Consider the following 18,890-nt stretch of genomic DNA (forward strand, 5'->3'; position numbering starts at 1 on the left):
TAAATGTTGTATTTTTGCCTTACGCGACTTGTTCTTTTGTGCAATGGAACCCGCCTTTTAAGAGTTCCTAATTTATGACTTTCATCATTTTAAGACCCTGCTTAGTAAGACAGTCTATTCAAGCAGGCAGTAAATTTACATCCGTTTTAAGACTGCCTCCTTTTTAAAGGTGGTCGTCTACATTTTTGCTTTTTTTCAATAATCTTATGGTTAGATTTCGCTAAAACGTTATGTCAGATGATGAATGAACCATGGGGGAAAAAGTTATAGAAAAAAAAATATATGTAAAAAAAGATTTTGTTTTTGGGTAGCGTGACTCACGCTTCCACTATTTTGTTTTCTGTTTGCTGAAAACATGTGCTTTGCCTAAAAATACTGACCAATCAAATTCATGTCACTATGCTTATAGCCACGCCCAAACAAGTGCAGCAACAGTTTGACACTGGAGCTCCTCCGAAAACGGCGTATGGCTGCCTAAATGGCGGGATAAAAAACGGTCATACACGTAAAATTCCACTCGTGCTTTTTGCACGAGTGTACATGGGAGTTTCAGCCCACGAACGCAGAAGAAGAAGACACTGGAGCGCTGTCCACGCTTTTTTTTAAACGCACGAAATGCATGGGATTTGAGAGGAGTTTTGCGCTTGGCATTTTCCAAATAAGGATATCCTACTATGAGTACTACGCTGGAATACTACAATGAATTTTCAAACAGCTACACTGGCTTCGTCTTTCCTGGCGATTTCGGTATAAAAATGTAGACAAGGACCTTTAAGACCCGATTTCCTCATATTTTTGGAGGTCTTAAACTGTGGCAAGGGGGTTTAACGGTAGTGGAAGACAGGAACATCGTGCATTCAACTTTTCAGTTTCAACTTTCAGGCTACAGAAGTGACTATCTTTAATACGCATAGCTTTGCATTCAAGCACCTGTTGCAGAGTGAACTGATATTTCTGTGCACAAGTTCCCCTGCTTGCGGTTTCGTGTAGGATGGCTCCGATCCTGCAATTGATTGTATCCTGAAACTATCCTCCTCTCAAGGTTTACAATATCCTTTTCACAGGTGCTGGACACCTGTTGCTATTAGTGTGTGTGAGAAAGAGATGGAGAAAGAGATCAAATGTGTGTGTGTGTGGAGGGGGGGGGAGAAAGAGATCAAACATGTATGTGTTTATTCCATCTTTATGAGTCTTTTGTTCATGAGAGGACCAACACTTCTTTCTTTTTCACACTACATGTCTAATAATTGCTGTTCATGAAATGGGTATCGGCATGGCTTATTTCAAATGACATACAAGTGTTGTGAAGAAAAGGAATCTGTTTAGTTCTGTTGCTTGTTTACAGCACATCTCATCCTCTGTCATTTGAACAAAAATGAAATTAAAGGAATATCACAATCAATGGGACTGGAAGTTGTCGGTTTTTTGGGTACAATATGAATTATTCTTGATACCACTGCACATCTGTTTTTTGTTCACAATTCTGTGATGTTGCTCTAATCTGCCCAGCTTTAGAAACTATTAAGGTATTTAATGATGCTTAAGTATGTTACCATGAGTATATTATTCTGTTCTTGCGACTTAGGCATGCGAATTACAAAAATATAATTTCATAAAATGATATTGTCATCCTGCTGTATTTTCACATTCATTGAAATCACCAAAGAGACAGTGTGGAGTAAGTGTGAGACAGTGTGGAGTTAGTGTGAGACAGTGTGGAGTAAGTGTGAGACAGTGTGGAGTTAGTGTGAGACAGTGTGGAGTAAGTGTGAGACAGTGTGGAGTAAGTGTGAGACAGAAAAAGTGTGTGCATGTGTGCAAGCATAAGCTTGACTATCTGCATGCAGTGTGTGGATTTGCTTAGAATTATAGTTTAGCCTTTATTTGCATAAAATACGCCTGGGAATGAGTAAAAGTGGTTTGGGCGTACTGACGGAATTTTTTTTCGTTTTAAACATTTTTAAGGGCACACAGAGGCTCTTTTCTTACACATTTAAAAAAGGGACTTTGTCGTATTTACGACGAAAGGTGTATAATTCCCAGGCCTGATAAAAGCATGTTCAACTGTGAACACGGATATCCACTGTGTAATTATTTATTACTTCTCTCTGCAACACTACAGTATAGACTACCTCCACCTGTATTTATTTCAATACAATGGAACAAAAATCTTCATATAAAACTTAATTGTCACTTAATGATTATCGCAGAAGTTGACATTTTCACTGTTTGTGTGTCTTCAATAAATAAGTGACCAGAGAACCTTAACGATGTTTGTCATCGTGATAAAGTCTGAACAGAACATAATTATTAAAGCCTAAGAAAGAGAGAGAGTGAGAGAGACTATGAAGAAAGAGAGAGAGTGTGTGTCACAGTGTGTGTGCGTGTGTGTAGTATACTGGCAAGTATTCACATGTCACAATCTCAACAAGTCAAGAAAAATCTTTTCAAGTATTTAGTGCTGTGCCCAGCATAGCTTCAAACAAAAAATAAAATTTCACCAGTACATCATTACTTCCTTTTAACTCCCTGAAAGAAAAACGACTCACAAGCACTCTCCACAAATCAGGCATGGGAATTAAAAATTGTAAAAAAGGCTGAAAATGTGTAAGTAATAACAAAGTCGACGGCGCAAAGCACCTAGCCTTACCAGGGGGGTCCGGGGGCGCGCCGGATTTGTATCCAGTTGGCCGCTGTCAGCGTGAGTTCATCCCCACGTTCGGCGAGAGATTTATTTCTCAGAGTCAACTTTGTGTGCAGACTCTCCTCGGTGTCCGAACACCCCCGTGTGTACACGCAAGCACAAGACCAAGTGCGCGCGAAAAAGATCCTGTAATCCATGTCCGAGTTCGGTGGGTTATAGAAACACGAAAATACCCAGCATGCTTCCTCCGAAAACGGCGTATGGCTGCCTAAATGGCGGGGTAAAAAAACGGTCATACACGTAAAATTCCACTCGTGCAAAAAACACGAGTGTACATGGGAGTTTCAGCCCACGAACGAAGAAGAAGAAGAAGGTGTCATCTTAGCTCCAAGTTTGCCGTTCAATTCAGTTTTTAGAACCATTTTTGCCTCCCCTATTTTTTTTTTCGGCGGAACAAAAAACCAATTCGGCGGAAATTTGCCTTTCGGCGGACAATTCCCATGCCTGACAAATTCTACAACTACAGCTGCAAAACACACTATAGAATCTTTCTTCCTTGTATTAATTAAGGCTTGTGCATTTAACTTCAGAGTATCTATGGTTGATAATTTTGTAAAAAGATCTGGATGAAATAAAAAGTGTACTTTTAGTCACTTTCTGAAGTCAAAAAAAGAAAACAGTCAAATATATGAACAAGAAATGTTACTTACCGTTAAAAAAAATCGGAGTACACAAGTTACTTGGTCATGTTTCTCTTTATCCTATTTACAACAACAAAAATACTGACTGTAAATAACATTCACCGATTTGCATTTGTTGGTACATTCCACAGTTTCATATGGATGCCCTTTACTTACAAATGCACATCACAGTCTTACCCCAGACAAGTGGCTATACATGTACTGTCAAATGTTCTCGGCAGAAAATACAGTCTTGGTCTACCTCGAATGTCGAAATTTCAAAGCATGAGGAAAAGAACATTAATTTCATGAAGAAAATCAAGTCGAAAGTAGAAACAAGAACAGCTTAAATCAAAGTCTAACCAATGCTGCTCACAGCCAATATTGTCTTCACAGTGAGGTTTCCACACTTGCCGTAGCAGGCAAAAAGGAAAATCATACACGATTGAGGAGTTGAACAGAAGCTTTTGGGAGTGGATCATGCAGGTCATTTATCTTTTCCTCTCTCTAACCTCCCAAACCTCATATATTGTTCACTAGATGCTTTGAGCAGCAAAGCTGTCTATTTTTCTACCTCACTGGTCTAGTGGCAGTATTTTTTCCATACTAATTGAACCCTCTTTTGACAAACTTGCCTTTTCAGATTACCTGTTCATAATCTCTGTAAATGTACCTCTGTTAAACAGACCTGATTTGCTCAGATTTTGTTTAGGTCTTAAACGGGTCTTTAGGGCGGGGATATAGCTCAGTCGGTAGCGCGCTGGATTTGTATCCAGTTGGCCGCTGTCAGCGTGAGTTCGTCCCCACGTTCGGCGAGAGATTTATTTCTCAGAGTCAACTTTGTGTGCAGACTCTCCTCGGTGTCCGAACACCCCCGTGTGTACACGCAAACACAAGACCAAGTGCGCAACGAAAAAGATCCTGTAATCCATGTCAGAGTTCGGTGGGTTATAGAAACACGAAAATACCCAGCATGCTTCCCCCGAAAGCGGCGTATGGCTGCCCAAATGGCGGGGTAAAAACGGTCATACACGTAAAATTCCACTCGTGCAAAAAACACGTAGTGTACATGGGAGTTTCAGCCCACAAACGCAGAAGAAGAAAAAAACTGGGTCTTTCATTGAGCAAAACAGGTCTTAAAGTAAAGGAAGTGTACAGTAACTGTACAGAGAATCAGAGAAAAACAAGCTGAAAAGGCAAGGTTTTAAATGGGGTGAAGACATAAATCTGTACCAGTGAATCATTTCACTTTCAAAAACATTCCTCCATTAGTGTTTTTTTCTAGAGGAATCCACTATTTCCTTCCCTGCCTGGCGTCATAAGCTTTAACCTTGCGCTCTTTGGACTTGACAAGGCGATCAATATCGTCAAGCTGTGTCTGGAACTGCGTCGCACATTGCTGTGTGGCCAAGGCAATCTGTTGCATCATCTCTTCTTTGTTCCGCTGCAGTCCGTCACGGGTTGTGGTCTATGGAACACACACACACACACGCATGCATACACGTACGCACGCACACACATACAACACAAACACAGACACATACATGAAAAATATTAAAATAAAATTGTGTTAATGAGTATTCATAATGGGGCCACAGTCGTGATTATCTACTTTTCAAGTTCTGTGTCACTTGCTTGCTTTACTTCAATCGCTACCTATTTTCTGAATTATTATGAACCAGTAAAAAGAAATTGGAGTGGGTTGTTTGTACTAGAATGTATGAATGTCTTAATCAGCAGAAATCAAGTCTATTGAATTAGTTTGTTCATGACACACATACAAAAAGGAGAAGAAAAAGCTCATGAAAACCCTCTCCAAAACAAACACTATAATGCCACAGCACTGAAAAGTCTCACTGTAAACTAACTAATCAGTCAAATAATGGACTGATTGAAACATAGAACACATGAAGGTAAAAGAGAAGAAAACATACCAGTCTCTGCAATGCTCTTTGTTCCTCCCTCTGTCTTTCCTCTGTCTCTCTAGCTCTCTCCTCCGCTCTCCTTCTCTGGGCTTCTTCTAATGCCTGAAAGAAATAATAAGTGAACAAAGCTGTGAGCAAAATCCTTTGAGACAAAGATAACTGTACCTGATTCCAGGGCCTCACATCCATGAGAGGTAGCATAGGACAAATGTCCTGGCCAATGTAAAAGTGATAGGACATTTGTCCTGAACAAAAACAAATCAATAGGACATTTTTTTCCCGTAACAAAACGTAAATATGATTAAACTTGACTAGTTTCTTGGCACGAGGGTAAAAGAACAAAAATACTTTTCTTGGCAAAAAGTGAGCAGCTTTGACTGCCACAGCTGCCCCCTTTTCTTGTTTTGTCAGCTGTCGGGTTTCAACTATCTCCTTGTCTCTCTGGAGAGATGGCACAAGCACACTAACAGCATGGTCTTTGGTTTCTTGATGATCGGTAAGGGCCGATTTGCGAACGGTTGGAACAGCAAAACATAAGTTTCCTCTCTGGGTCATGCGACATCCACGGGAATGATGTCGCCCAGCTTGACTGAGACGAAGTTACGCGTGGGGGTGAGGGAGGGGGTAGTGTCTTTCTTCGGCTCCGATGTTTGACTATCGCGATCGACATTCTCACCTGGGCGATCGGGCTCTAACTGCTCTGGGGCTGGAGGAAGCTCAGTTTCCGTGCTACTGACAGATGATGAGGGAAGGGACTTGAAGTGTAATTTCTTCTGTCCCTTTTCTGGGATCGCGGTTTTCGTTTGTTATTTTCGGGGAAAGCGCGAAGGGAGGCAACTCTCAACTGGCTTCGAGCATTCCGAGTTGCGAGCCTTGGAAACTCTTTGGTACTAGAGGCACAAAGTGTCTAATTTCGTCTGCTACACATCGCTTCGCAATACATCGATAACATAGCATTCAAACTACTGTAAATTAAGAAGTACTGACGATGTCCGGATCAAATGATAGAATAATCGGACATTGACCACTTTGTGACAAAAACAATAGGACATTTGTCCTCCTGCATGAAAAATGTATAGGACATTTGGAAAAAATATCCTCATATGTCCGATGTGGATGTGAGGCCCTGCCTGATACCAAAAAAAAATGTCTTGCTTCTCGGTATCTTCTTCTTCAGCTTTAAATTATGTTTCTGGATATGCCAATCAAACAGAATGAAACTGGTAACAATTTTTTTTTTAAATCTGCGTAGCCGACAATCAAACTAACAACATACAATGTGAAGTCTCTCCCAAAAGAAGCTAAAACTAAAACACCTGAAGATGAGACAAAAGAATGAAAGTTCAAGAGTTGACCAAGCTGCAAGTTGTATGCCAACAACATGAGGAATAATAAATCTGTAGCACAATTACTCAAACCAAATCCAGAATGAGAAAGAATGTAACAGAGCAAATTAACCTACATCAAGAAAAGTAAGACAAGCTGCCATACACAGAAGCTTAATACATGTATAATATATATGTATGTATTACCCTGCTTGTAAAGACATTCACAATGCATGTTCATATCTCGTTCCCTGCATCATTATAAACCCTCCTGTCAGGCCAAGAGACACATCAGCACACCAAACTATGCCTACCTCCCTTCGTTTCATCTCTCAATGTAATAATAGACCAATTCCAAAAATAACTGTCAAGGTTTGTATGGGTTGTGGGAGAGTGACCTTTTCTTGGAGGGCCAAGCACTAGCGAGGGGTCTATCTGTTTGTTTCCTTCACAACCCTTGCTAGTGATTGGCTCCTCCAATATTTTAACGAGGTTTTGCAAGAAAGGGTCACTCTGCCACAAACAATACAAACTCGACAGAAAATGTGCTTACCTGTCTCCGTGTCATCTCTTTCTCAGAGTAGTAGTTGGCACAATGTTCAAAGCGGCGATTGTGTCCCTTCTGGCCACAGCTTCCACACCTGACGTTGCTTGCCACTTCAGTGGAGACTGCGTCACCTGAAGATTCAGCTCCAGTAGCTGAAAGAAATTTTAAGCCAAACTCTTAGCAATTAGTTTTAAACCAAGGCGTACACGGTACAGTAGAGCCTACAAGTACAACAAATCTACCTACACAAATCTGGACCAAAAACTGAGGTCTTCAAAAGGAGGGAGTCTCAAAATGGATGTAAATTTACAGACGCCATGAAGAGACAATGTGAAAAAGGAAGGTCTCAAAAGAGGGACAGTCTTCAATGGGGGGTAGGTTCTAGAGTATGTGTGTCACTGTGTGATCAAGTCTTCAATTAGTACAAACAGTGTGCCAGGTTTCAGTTTGGACAATGCAAGTCATCAGCCGTGCTAAGAACTGGTAAAATGAAAATGGAAAGATAAAGGCAGACAGAGAAACAGACAAACACTGAGATAGACATATAGACAGGCAAGCAGAAGTAACAGAAAACAGGGAAAAGAAATCCAGATACAAAAGCTATCTGATTACTAGTTATTTCATTTACCGACTTTTCTTTCAGATAATCATAGCTAAAATCTGCCTCTGACATTTGCGGCTCAAACTTTTGCAACTCAAACCTATGACCCTGGTGTCAGTTTCACCTACTCACCCAACTTTTGCTCACCGCCATTTTCCTGCTTGAAGTCAAGTTCTTCCTTGTTCCTCTCTCCGTTCTTTGGGCCGCTGAGGGTCGAGAAGAAAGCAGAGTCATCTTTTTTGCACACACTGTCACATAAAGCAGCACTGAATTTACTGTAACAGGAGGCGTTGAACGATACGTCATCGTCAGTCAGATCTATCGAGTCGTTCATGCCAATATCTCCTTTGTTTTTACTTGCAGGAGGCAACACACTGGACTCTTTCCAACCTTGTGATGATTGTCCAAAACTGGCACCTCCTGGAAAATCTTCACCATCCGTGAGATCCACGGAGTCGTTGAGTTCACTTTTAGTGACCGTTGCCGCAATATTCCTTTTGGCTGCAAACTGAGAAGCTGCTCCAGTCCCAGAAACACCTCCAAACTGTTGACTAGTCTTTTGAGTGTCCATGCTGCCAAACTTTATGCTTTTTGCTTTGTCGCCCGTCAAAGCGTTCCAGAAATTTTGAAGAGCTGCACCCTTCTCTGATGCTTGTCCATCTGTTTTACCCTTGATGTCAGAAAATCTTGCTGCCGCTTTGTCTTCTCTTAAAGAAGTGTTGTGTTTTGCTTTTCCCAGCCTGCCAAAGCCAGTCTTGGCATCTCCTACTGGTGACCCTGGTTTGGGAAATGTTGTGTCATGCTTCTGCTTGCCAGGTGTAACTCCATCAGGGTTGTTCTTTGTACTTCTCTTTGGAGTTGATGTGGAGGCAGGAAAGCCTTTTCTGCTTGGCCGGGTGAAGGAAGGGGATTTCTTTGTGATGTGGTTTTGAGATGCGTATTTCTGCTCTTGAGATTTTCTGTACTCTTCCAACTGAAAAAAAAAGATACTGTAAGTGACCTATATATCAAAAGCAATCGCTGTGCAGTCTGATTATAGACAGTTACACAGTTCAGGTAAGGTAGTTGGTTGTTTTTTTTATTTTTTATCGTCTCTTCAGCTGATATTGCTATTCCGATTGGATCATCATCAGGTAAGGTAAGGTCAGGTATGAATGTAAAGAAAGTAAGGTAAGATAAGGTAAGATAAGATAAGATAAGGTAAGGTAAACTTGTTTCAAAACCAGCACACTACTGCCTAAGCCATGTCAATTATGCAGCATGCTGTTTATTAAATAAATAAATGTGAAGCGTAAACTTGCTCACCTGACTTAAAACATTCAGCTTGCTGTCTCCATCAAACAGTTTGTGAACATCACCTTGGTTTTCTGTGTTTATCCAATCTATTGAAGAATCCATTTTCTGCAAATAGAAACTCAGCACTCAATTATTTCCACTATAAGTATAACACTCAAATACTGGATCTTTAGTTGTAATTCTGTGTAAATAACGCATATCTTCTTCGTACCTAACATTACCAAAGTAAACAGTTAACAACAAAGAGACGTAAGTACTTTTACCACAGGCAAAGAGTTTGCAAGAGATATGAGGAATCATTTTTCAGGCACTTTATGTAGTAAGAAGCATTAAATGGAAATTAATTTTCACCCTCAGAAAAAAAGTATATATCCTCACAGACTAAACAGATCTTAATTCTCACCATTTAAACCAAAATATTTACATAACATTACATTTCCTCCATATTTTATTTTTTTATTTTTATTTTTTGTTTGTTTGTGGAAATCAGCTTTCTTCCAAGATATTTGGGCTTACAAACGGCTTACACTCGTATTCTTAATAAAACTTTAAAAATATTTATATATAAGAATAAGATAAAGGTAAATAAAATAATACATAAATAAACCAAAAAACAAACCTTAACCTTTATTGTTTTACATACCATGTCTGCTGAGCTCCCTTTGGTCTCCTGTTCTTGTAGCATTCTGGCCAGTCTCTCATCGTCTTGCAAATGATCACTTATTCCAGCCCCCGTGTCACCCTCCTCTAGAAGTAGAAGTTTCCGAGCTCTCTGTTCATCTTCCTCAACAGCTGAAATGCCCACCACTTTCTGAGTCTCCAATCTACTTGTGGACATTTTTGTTGGAACCACTGGCGTACTTGTTAGAGAAAATGCCCCCTTTCTCTCCAGTCCTTCCTCCTCCTGAAGCTGTCTGGCAAGCCTTTCGTCTTCATCGATGTAAAATGTGTCCATTCCAAACGATGTTGAAAGAGGACTCTGTTCTCTTTCCAAAAGAGCCCCTGCCATTTCAGCTGAGGCAGGCTGAATTCCTGAGGTGCTTGCATTTCCATTTTGCAACTCTTCTTCCAGTTGAAGTCTTCTTGCCAGTGCTTCATCGTCATCCACGAAAGAGCTAACATTAACGTCAATCACATTGTTTTTTCCACATGATTCATCTTTATTTGACCCTGACACAAGCTCTTTTGAATGAGTCTGCTTTCTCGTTACTTTTAACTTTTCTTCTTGTGCCAGTCTTCTGGCCAAAGCTTCATCGCTTTCTGTGGACGGAGTAAGTGCAGATACGCTCTCTGAGCTTACTGGCAAAGATTCACAATGCTCAGGGTTTGGAATCCTCTGAACGGATTCCGAATTGATTCCCTCAGTCTCAGGTCCCTTGTGCAGCTGCTTGACTGAACAACTTTCACCAATCTGAACAGTTTCTGGAGCATATGCTGCCGCTGAATTTGCTCCACTTGGACATTCAGGTGGAAGAAAGAAATGTCCATCTCCTTCCTCAGTTTCCCCGTTCAACTCTCTCTGCAGTCTTCTGGCAAGTTCTTCATCGCTTTCAACAAGGGACTTGGATTTCTTTTCTGGGACCACTGAAGATGAACGCTCTCCTGCAGTTTTCATTCTCCTTTTCCGTCTTGGGGAGAGGACTGAACCTAAAGCACAAGTAGTTTCAGGCGGTTCCTGACTTATTTGAACCGGCGCCAGAATGCTCAGGCTTTCTTCTTGCGTGGGACTTTCTGCAAGCGTACAGCTTTTGGCATTTTCTTCCTCTTGCAGTCTTTTGGCCAAGCTTTCATCTTCATGGACCGCAGACCTGCTTTCAACTTCATCAACATCGGGCTCGTAATCAGTACCCTGAGAGTCAATCGTAATGGCATCGTCCATGCTGACGCCTAGTGGAGAGTAACTTGCACCGGCATCGTTCAGTGAATCTTGTGTATTGACGCCGCTTGCAGCATCATCACAAGCAAGGGTGGATTCACACACTGGGTTCCACTCTACGCTGTCTGAAGGGGGACCTAAACGGCTGTTCTGGCCAACCCTGCAATGTCTCAGCTCACAGTTCAAAGATGCTGGCAAGAAGTTATTGTTCTGAGTTTTTGTTCCGACCCTGTCACTGTCAGGACACACAGTTTCTGGTTTGGACGTCTGACCAGCAGCAAAAGACAATGGTGCAGACAGAGGAAAACTTCCAAAACATTCACTTGTTACCAAACTGATGGAAGGTGGAATGATATCCAAGCTCTGAGAACTTTCGGTGAAGTGAAGAGACTGAGTGGGATGTAAAGTATCAGATTTGCTCTGTAATTCATTTTGTTGCTGATGGGGCTTGATGCTGGTTGCTGGAGAGGCTGGTGATACTGATAGACCAGCGTCATTATCCAGTGTTTCTAGAGATGATATCAGGCTCAGAGACAAGGCCTGAAACATACAGAAGAAAACACTTTGTATAAAACAGTGAAGCGCAACAACAAACAAGTCGCGTAAGGCGAAATAACAACATTTAGTCAAGCTGTCGAACTCGCAGAATGAAACTGAACGCACTGCTTTTTTCACCAAGACCACAAACTCGTAGTTTCGTCAGTCCACTGCTCGTGGCAAAGGCAGTGAAATCGACAAGCCATGCAGAATAGTGCGGTAACGGTCGCGCTGAGCAGGATAACACGCTTTTCTGTATGTCTATTCTTTTTAGCTTACTGAGTTTGTTTTTAATCCAAACATATCATATATATATGTTTTTGGAATCAGGGACCGACAAGGAATAAGGTGAAATTGTTTTTAAATCGATTTCGGAAAATTAATTTTAATCATAATTTTCATATTTTAATATTTTCAGAGCTTGTTTGTAATCCAAATATAACATATGTATATGTTTTTGGAATCAGAAAATGACAAAGAATAAGATAAAATTGTTTTTGGATCGTTTAATAAAAAAAATAATTTTAATTACAAGTTTTCGATTTTTAATGACCAAACTCATTCATTAGTTTTTAAGCAACCAAGCTGAAATGCAATACCAAAGTTCGGCCTTCGTCGAAGATTGCTTTGCCAAAATTTCAATCAATTTGATTGAAAAATGAGGGTGTGACAGTGCCGCCTCAACTTTTATAAAAAGCCGGATATGACGTCATCAAAGGTATTTATCGAAAAAATGAAAAAAACGTCCGGGATATCATTCCCAGGAACTCTCATGTCAAATTTCATAAAGATCGGTCCACACACGCACGCACAGACAGACACACACACACAAACACACACATACACCACGACCCTTGTCTCGATTCCCCCTCTATGTTAAAACATTTAGTCAAAACTTGACTAAATGTAAAAAACCAGAGATTGGGGCATATTTTATCTACATCATTAATAGGAGATTCATAGGCTTTCACAGCAGAACTGATTTTTAGGTGAAAGCGCAACTGATTTTTAATCAGTATCTCAACACACACACACAACTACCCACCTACACGCACACTCGCACACACACAGACACACTCACACACATTTTTCTCCCACAACACACACTTTTTCTCCCACAACACACATGGTGACAGAAGGCAAACACACCTACAAATGAAAACCCTACTGCAAACACAACTTCAATGTCCCTACGCTCATCAACACATAGGCAGCACTTGTCCAGCTCACCTCTTGCAACATTCTTTCCTCCACCTGGGAGTCTGTGGCGAAGTCATCTTCTTCCAGGGTTTTGTCTGCCTCTTCCTCCAGGCTGGCACTTGGTTCCTCTCCCATACCTGCCCCCACTTCATCCGCAGCTGTAACCCCACAGGCATTACTGTTACTCTACCCATCTTTAACAATAGCTAAATATGCACAGGAGATTGAGTTTGTGGAGTGGTTTATTGACAAGGACAAGTTAACTATGGTGGTTGTGGTTTTTCATGATACACACAGTAAAAATAACAGCGGAACCCCCCTTTTAAGACTTCCAAAACTCTGAACAAAGGTCTTAAAAAGGAGGGAGTCTTATATTGGGGGGTCTTAAAAGGGGGGTTCCACTGTAGAGCCGACTTTTTTTTTTAAGGCCTCCAAAAATCTGAGATCTTGCAGTCGTCATTTTACAAAAGCAACACTGGTTTATTCTACTCCATATAAACACAGTTTTTAACCCTCCAAACAGAATGTCCAAGTCAGCATCCGTCCTCTATCCAACATTTACCGTCAGTCTTTCCTCCATATAAACATAGTTTTTAACCCTAAAAAAAAAAGTCAAAGTCAGCATGCGTCATCTATCCAACATTTCCCGTCAGTCTTTCTTACCACGAGAGGTGCTGGGAGTGGGTTGAACAGTGACAGAGGCAGCAGCACCATTCTGTTGTTGATTTGCAGGAGGTACCCCCAAAATGTGTTCCCTTGTGGGCCCACCTGCTGCATTGTTGCCACCTGTGTTGCCATCTGAAAGTTATAAAGGTTGTGTTGCTTAAAACAGAAATAGCCGATTTTAACTCATTTATAACATAATAACACACTCACAATCACACACACACACACACACTGCATTTTATTACTGGAAGGGTAGGGTGCAATGAGGTGAGGATTAGGATACATTGTATCTGAACCACTCTAAACTTAGATGAACCTTCCAAGAAAATGTTGCAATCAAGAACATTTGGCATTTATAATTCAGCCCTAGTTGTGAGATAAACTGACCCTGTTGACCCCTGGAGAAGTGGTCAGTTAGCTTTCTGGTGTCTTCCTCCGTGTCTGATCTCATCACATACACCTGATGATTCACCTGGAAAGGTGCAAAAAACGTTTGTACAAGGCAAATAAACCAATACACACCAAAAGGTCAAAAGTGAAAATAACAGGATGCATCACTTTTTTTTTATAATTTAGCATTGATATGACTTGTAACATTATTAGGCCAAGCACTTCCATAATGTAATCAAATGAGGTACTTTAATAATAATAATAATAATGACAGCTTATATAGCGTGAACCACAGTAATCTATGCTCTCCACGCTTTAAATCTATGCTCTATGTACTTGATCATTATGTGAAGACAGCGAGCACCACACATACACACAACTGACACAGATACTGAGACAGGTAATATACAGGGTTTCCACTGCATTCCATTCTATTTTACATACCTGAATAGAGAGCTGCCAGAAGCCAAAGACATCATAGTGAACCAATCCTTTCAGGTTTCCCATCAGCTGGTCCTCGATCAGTGCTGCAAGGAAAAGCAAGGCTGTCATTAAGCTCTGGTGTACACGCATGTATGCAGACAGACAGCCAGACACACGTACGCATGCAAACACACACACACACATACACACACCCACAGAATACACACACTCACACACACACACACACACGCGCATTCACACCCACAGAATACACACACTCACTCACACACATACACGAGTGAGCATCCACACAAGTGCACATACACACATTCTCGAGGCAGATATTCAACAGAATTAAACACTATGTAATAGTAAAATATAAAATAAAAATTGTACTCACCTGTGACTGCATCCTTGGTGCAAGCTTCCAAGGCAGATGCTTGTCTCAAGCAGTTGTACAACAATGTGTGTCTGTTCTGCAACATTATAAAACACATACTTCTTCTTCGTTCATGGGCTGAAACTCCCACAAACACTTGTGCTTTTGCACCAGTGGATTTTTATGTGCCATTAAGGCAGCCATACGCCGATTTCGGAGGAAGCATGCTGGGTATTTTTGGGTTTCCATAACCCACCAAACTCTGACATGGATTACAGGATCTTTTCCGTGCGCACTTGGTCTTGTGCTTGCGTGAACACACGAAGGGGGATAAGACACTAGCAGGTCTGCACATAAGTTGACCTGGGAGATCGGAAAAACCTCCACCCTGAACCCACCAGGCGGCAGCGGCCGGGATTTGAACTCATGACCTTCCGATTAGGAGGCCGATGTCCTACCAGAACCACTATATATGCCCGTCTATAAAACACATACATTTGACATGTTATCCACCATCACTAATCAGTCAGAAAATCAGTCTGCCATTTCAGCTTCAGAGGTGTTAGTACAGTGGAACCCCTTTTTTCAAGACCCCCCGATTTAACTTTTAAGACTTACCCCTTTTTAAGACATCAATCAATCAATCAATGAGGCTTATATCGCGCATATTCCGTGGGTACAGTTCTAGGCGCTCTGCAGTGATGCCGTGTGAGATGAAATTTTATACGGCCAGTAGATTGCAGCCATTTCGGCGCATATTTACCTTTCACGGCCTATTATTCCAAGTCACACGGGTATAGGTAGACAATTATTAACTGTGCCTAAGCAATTTTGCCAGGAAAGACCCTTTTGTCAATCGTGGGATCTTTAACGTGCACACCCAATGTAGTGTACACGGGGGGAGGGTTCGGACACCGAAGAGAGTCTGCACACAAAGTTGACTCTGAAATAAATTTCCGCCGAACCTGGGATCGAACTCACGCTGACAGCGGCCAACTGAATACAAATCCAGCGCGCTACCAACTGAGCTACATCCCAGACATTGATTTTTCAGAAGTTCAGTTGATAACCTGTGTAAATGTACCTCCATTTTACGACTCCCTCCGGTTAACCCCTTCACTGCCACAGTGGTAGTAACTTATCCGAATGGTCTATGGGAAAGAACTGTGTTTAGAACCCCTACAAGTACTTGGACAGTGGTTACCTCCCATTTAGTTTTCAGAAATGTCCTGAAATGTTGTTGACACAAATCCCACGTATGAGATACGGTTATGGGCGTAAGATAACCAGAAAATGACCACGCATTACATACGGGGTGGGCAGTGAAGGGGTTAAAGACCTGGTTTTCTCACATTAGTTTGAGGTCTTAAAAAAAAGGGGGGGGGGGTCCACTGTTTACCAAAGCCTACAGGATAGAGAGACTGAGGGACATAAAACAAAGTGCAGGCAGTGTCAATACTCACCTTGTTGAAAGCATTCATATCACGGAGGACAAGCAGCTGCCTCACTTCATTTGCCTGGAACACTGAGCGACATGTGTCCTCCATCTTCTTCTCTCCAAGACTCTCCCTGCAACCAGTCGAGACACAAGCAGATGTGCATCATCTTGGAAATAAAGCAATCATCATGGCATAACACCAGCAAATGTCAAGCTCAAAACAGATTTTCTCCATGAAAATATTTTTCATCAACACACTATCTATTCTCGGGCAGATGCAGCAAATCTCCATTCGTTTGGTATCTGTCAGACATGGTAATGCATGTCTAATCAAACAACTTATTTCTCAAACTTCTAATTCATTCGCATTGTGTCGGAATTGGAAGTTCGACAGCTGTGCTTTGCGTTGCCGACACATTGGCAATGACGTTACGATCGGACGGATATCACGAATTTTTAACCGTGTGAACCGCTGACCAAGGGAAACAACCCCCGCAATAAACTTCTGCCTGTCTACAGTGGAACCATTCACTGTAAACAGTTCCTTCCCTTTAATTGTTGGGAATAATATGATTTTTTTGACGGTGTACCACCCACGTGTTTTGACTTTTCCAAGATGGCGGATCGTTCTGCTACAAGACGTAGTAACTTGAAAAGAGTGCTAGAACTTGTTATTCAGGACGATTCTGATCTTGACCTTAGTGATGATGATAGTGGAGATGATATTTTAGATTCTGGTGACGAGTTTGTGCCAATGGACGATGATTTGGGTGATGATTCGAACAGTGAAAGCGTCGATCAAGACATTGTGTATGATGAACCCATGACACAGAAATTGTTTTTGTTTTTTTGCTTCAAAGAGGTAGTTTGACTGGATGTGAAGACAACAAAAGTCATGTTCTTTCAAATGTTCCATATATTTTCTAAAAGAGCAAGTTTCAAACTTTGCAAAAATGCAAGGTTATTTTGTGTTGTTGATTTTTATTTTTATTTTTTTAAATGGGTCAAAATCGTGCGTCGGGAGGGAACACGAGTGACAATTTAGACGCGCCCCGAATGAGTTAACCATGGGGTACATGCCCACTCTTTACCAAACTCCTACATTTAAGAAAGTGTGTTTGTGAATGAATCTTACATGCAAAACATCTTCATTCATGCATTCATCCTATATGAATACCTATAAACCATATAGCCTAGCGAGGTCCTTCGTTGCTGCCCGACATGCCCACCGGCATAACAGGCAGTAAGTGAGGAATATAGCCTAGCACTAGCAGCACTAATATCTAACTCATATTCACCTGAAAATGGCAGTGACGAGTTGATCAGCTTCCCACACGTGGCAGGGACCCGGTGGGTGCAGCGGTCGCACCACACGCCCTGCACGCATTTCTCTCAGGCCTCTGGTCACCCGTGACTGAAGGTCGGAGAACAGCAGAGTTTTACCTTGAAACCGACCTGCATAACAGAATGATGCCCTAATGATTAAAAATACAGTGGAAAAACTAGAACCCCCTATCAAATAGCAGAGAAACACACACACACACACACACACACACACACACACACACACACACACACACACACACACACACACACACACACACTCAACCCTACACACACACAAAAAATTCTTTTTAGGCAGCTGCATTCCAGCTTCAGATTTTGTCACGGACCTCGTGCATAAGCAGAGGCCAGGAGGTGAGTCATCCAGAAGAGCCATGCAGAGGACTTTGACCAGCAAGATGTGCGACCGACGTGAAAACCCTCTTCCAGCGACAGCCTCTCCAGGTCACACTGCGGAAACAATTAAAAATCCATAAACATATCTATAGACTGCTTATGTTCCAAAATTCAAAATAAAAAAACAAGACTTGTAGGTTATTGGAACGTTTAATTTTACCTGGCCGGCATCTTGCATGCGAGATTCATCGACGATTTTGAAATAAGTTCATTAGTTATACCATAAGTGTTTGTCTGTCCACTTTAAAGGCCACTGGGTCGATGTACTTTAAATGTAATGTTTTGTTTTGTCAATAATTAAACGATCCAAAAACCTACAATTCTTGTTTCTTGGTTGTGGAAACAATTAATAAATCATCAACTCTAATACATTGTACTGGGAACAATAATGAGCTGAAGCAATATTTCAATGAAACAGGGTAAATGCAAATTCACAGTGTGATCACTAAGCAAATAAATCGTTGTCATGAAAAGGCCTCTGTCAGTCTGTCTGCGTTATGAAATCCTTTTAAAACTCCATGGATCAGTCAACACCACTCTTGACAAACACATGACAAATTCAATGGGACACTCCACACACTCCCAGCCAAGACAATTGGTCATTTCAAATTTTAATTGCCCAAAGCAGACCTGTTTACCCTAAACCCGAGGCAAGAGTACTTTCCCAAAAAGTTGAGTGTATTTTTCAAAAAGTTGGTGTACTTTGCAAGCAAAACCATATGGGCTAGGGAAAATGTACGCGTGGGTGCAAACGTGTTTGTGTAAGAATAGCATGTCTTGTGAACACCTTCAGAATTTAACTCCTTCCAATACAACAGGAATAAAACAATTTTATTTACCTGTCAGTTTATAGCATTATAACCAGTGTCTTCCAAACAGATTGATAATGAAAAGATGAAGTTCGTGAAATAACATCTGCGGTTGACAGTGGCAAGTTCATTTTTACAATCATCTCAGAAAACATTGCTTCAGCGCGGACTACAGCCTTTTCTTCTGGCAGGATTTGCTTTGCGGGAATGAACTTCATAATTCCTTGGCAGCTTTCAGCGGATTTCTTTGCAGCAACCTTGTCCAGGTGAGTTTTGGAACTGCAGTGTCGTTCGATGTCATATTTCCCAGCATGGGCAACGGAGAAATCTGATTTACAATACTTGCAGTGTGCATAACTTTTTCCCATAGTAGACTCCACAATTCCTGGCTCTTTCTTATATTTCTCCAAGAAA

The 18,890-nt window shown here is 41.3% G+C and overlaps 1 protein-coding gene across 2 annotated transcripts in view; it reads right to left on the reverse strand.

The window, feature by feature from the left end:
- Window positions 1-2,114: 2,114 nt before the first annotated feature.
- The window catches only part of LOC138978296 (uro-adherence factor A-like), a 34,554-nt gene continuing 17,778 nt past the window's right edge, over window positions 2,115-18,890 (reverse strand). Inside the window, exons 14-27 of one of the 2 annotated variants that reach the window (XM_070350975.1) lie at window positions 17,601-17,721; window positions 17,226-17,382; window positions 15,953-16,058; window positions 14,511-14,586; window positions 14,132-14,214; window positions 13,685-13,769; window positions 13,295-13,429; window positions 12,662-12,789; window positions 9,662-11,434; window positions 9,028-9,123; window positions 7,870-8,695; window positions 7,128-7,273; window positions 5,259-5,351; window positions 2,115-4,792 (exon numbers count right to left, since the gene is read on the reverse strand). In XM_070350975.1, coding sequence (XP_070207076.1) covers window positions 4,619-4,792; window positions 5,259-5,351; window positions 7,128-7,273; window positions 7,870-8,695; window positions 9,028-9,123; window positions 9,662-11,434; window positions 12,662-12,789; window positions 13,295-13,429; window positions 13,685-13,769; window positions 14,132-14,214; window positions 14,511-14,586; window positions 15,953-16,058; window positions 17,226-17,382; window positions 17,601-17,721 — 3,999 coding nt within the window. In that variant the 3' untranslated portion in view covers window positions 2,115-4,618. Of the gene's footprint in view, window positions 4,793-5,258; window positions 5,352-7,127; window positions 7,274-7,854; window positions 8,696-9,027; window positions 9,124-9,661; window positions 11,435-12,661; window positions 12,790-13,294; window positions 13,430-13,684; window positions 13,770-14,131; window positions 14,215-14,510; window positions 14,587-15,952; window positions 16,059-17,225; window positions 17,383-17,600; window positions 17,722-18,890 lie in introns of both variants that reach the window. The other variant, XM_070350974.1, reaches the window with a different exon arrangement.

Source organism: Littorina saxatilis, linkage group LG10, assembly GCF_037325665.1.
Source record: "Littorina saxatilis isolate snail1 linkage group LG10, US_GU_Lsax_2.0, whole genome shotgun sequence".
In the NCBI taxonomy this organism is placed as follows: Eukaryota; Metazoa; Mollusca; class Gastropoda; order Littorinimorpha; family Littorinidae; genus Littorina; species Littorina saxatilis.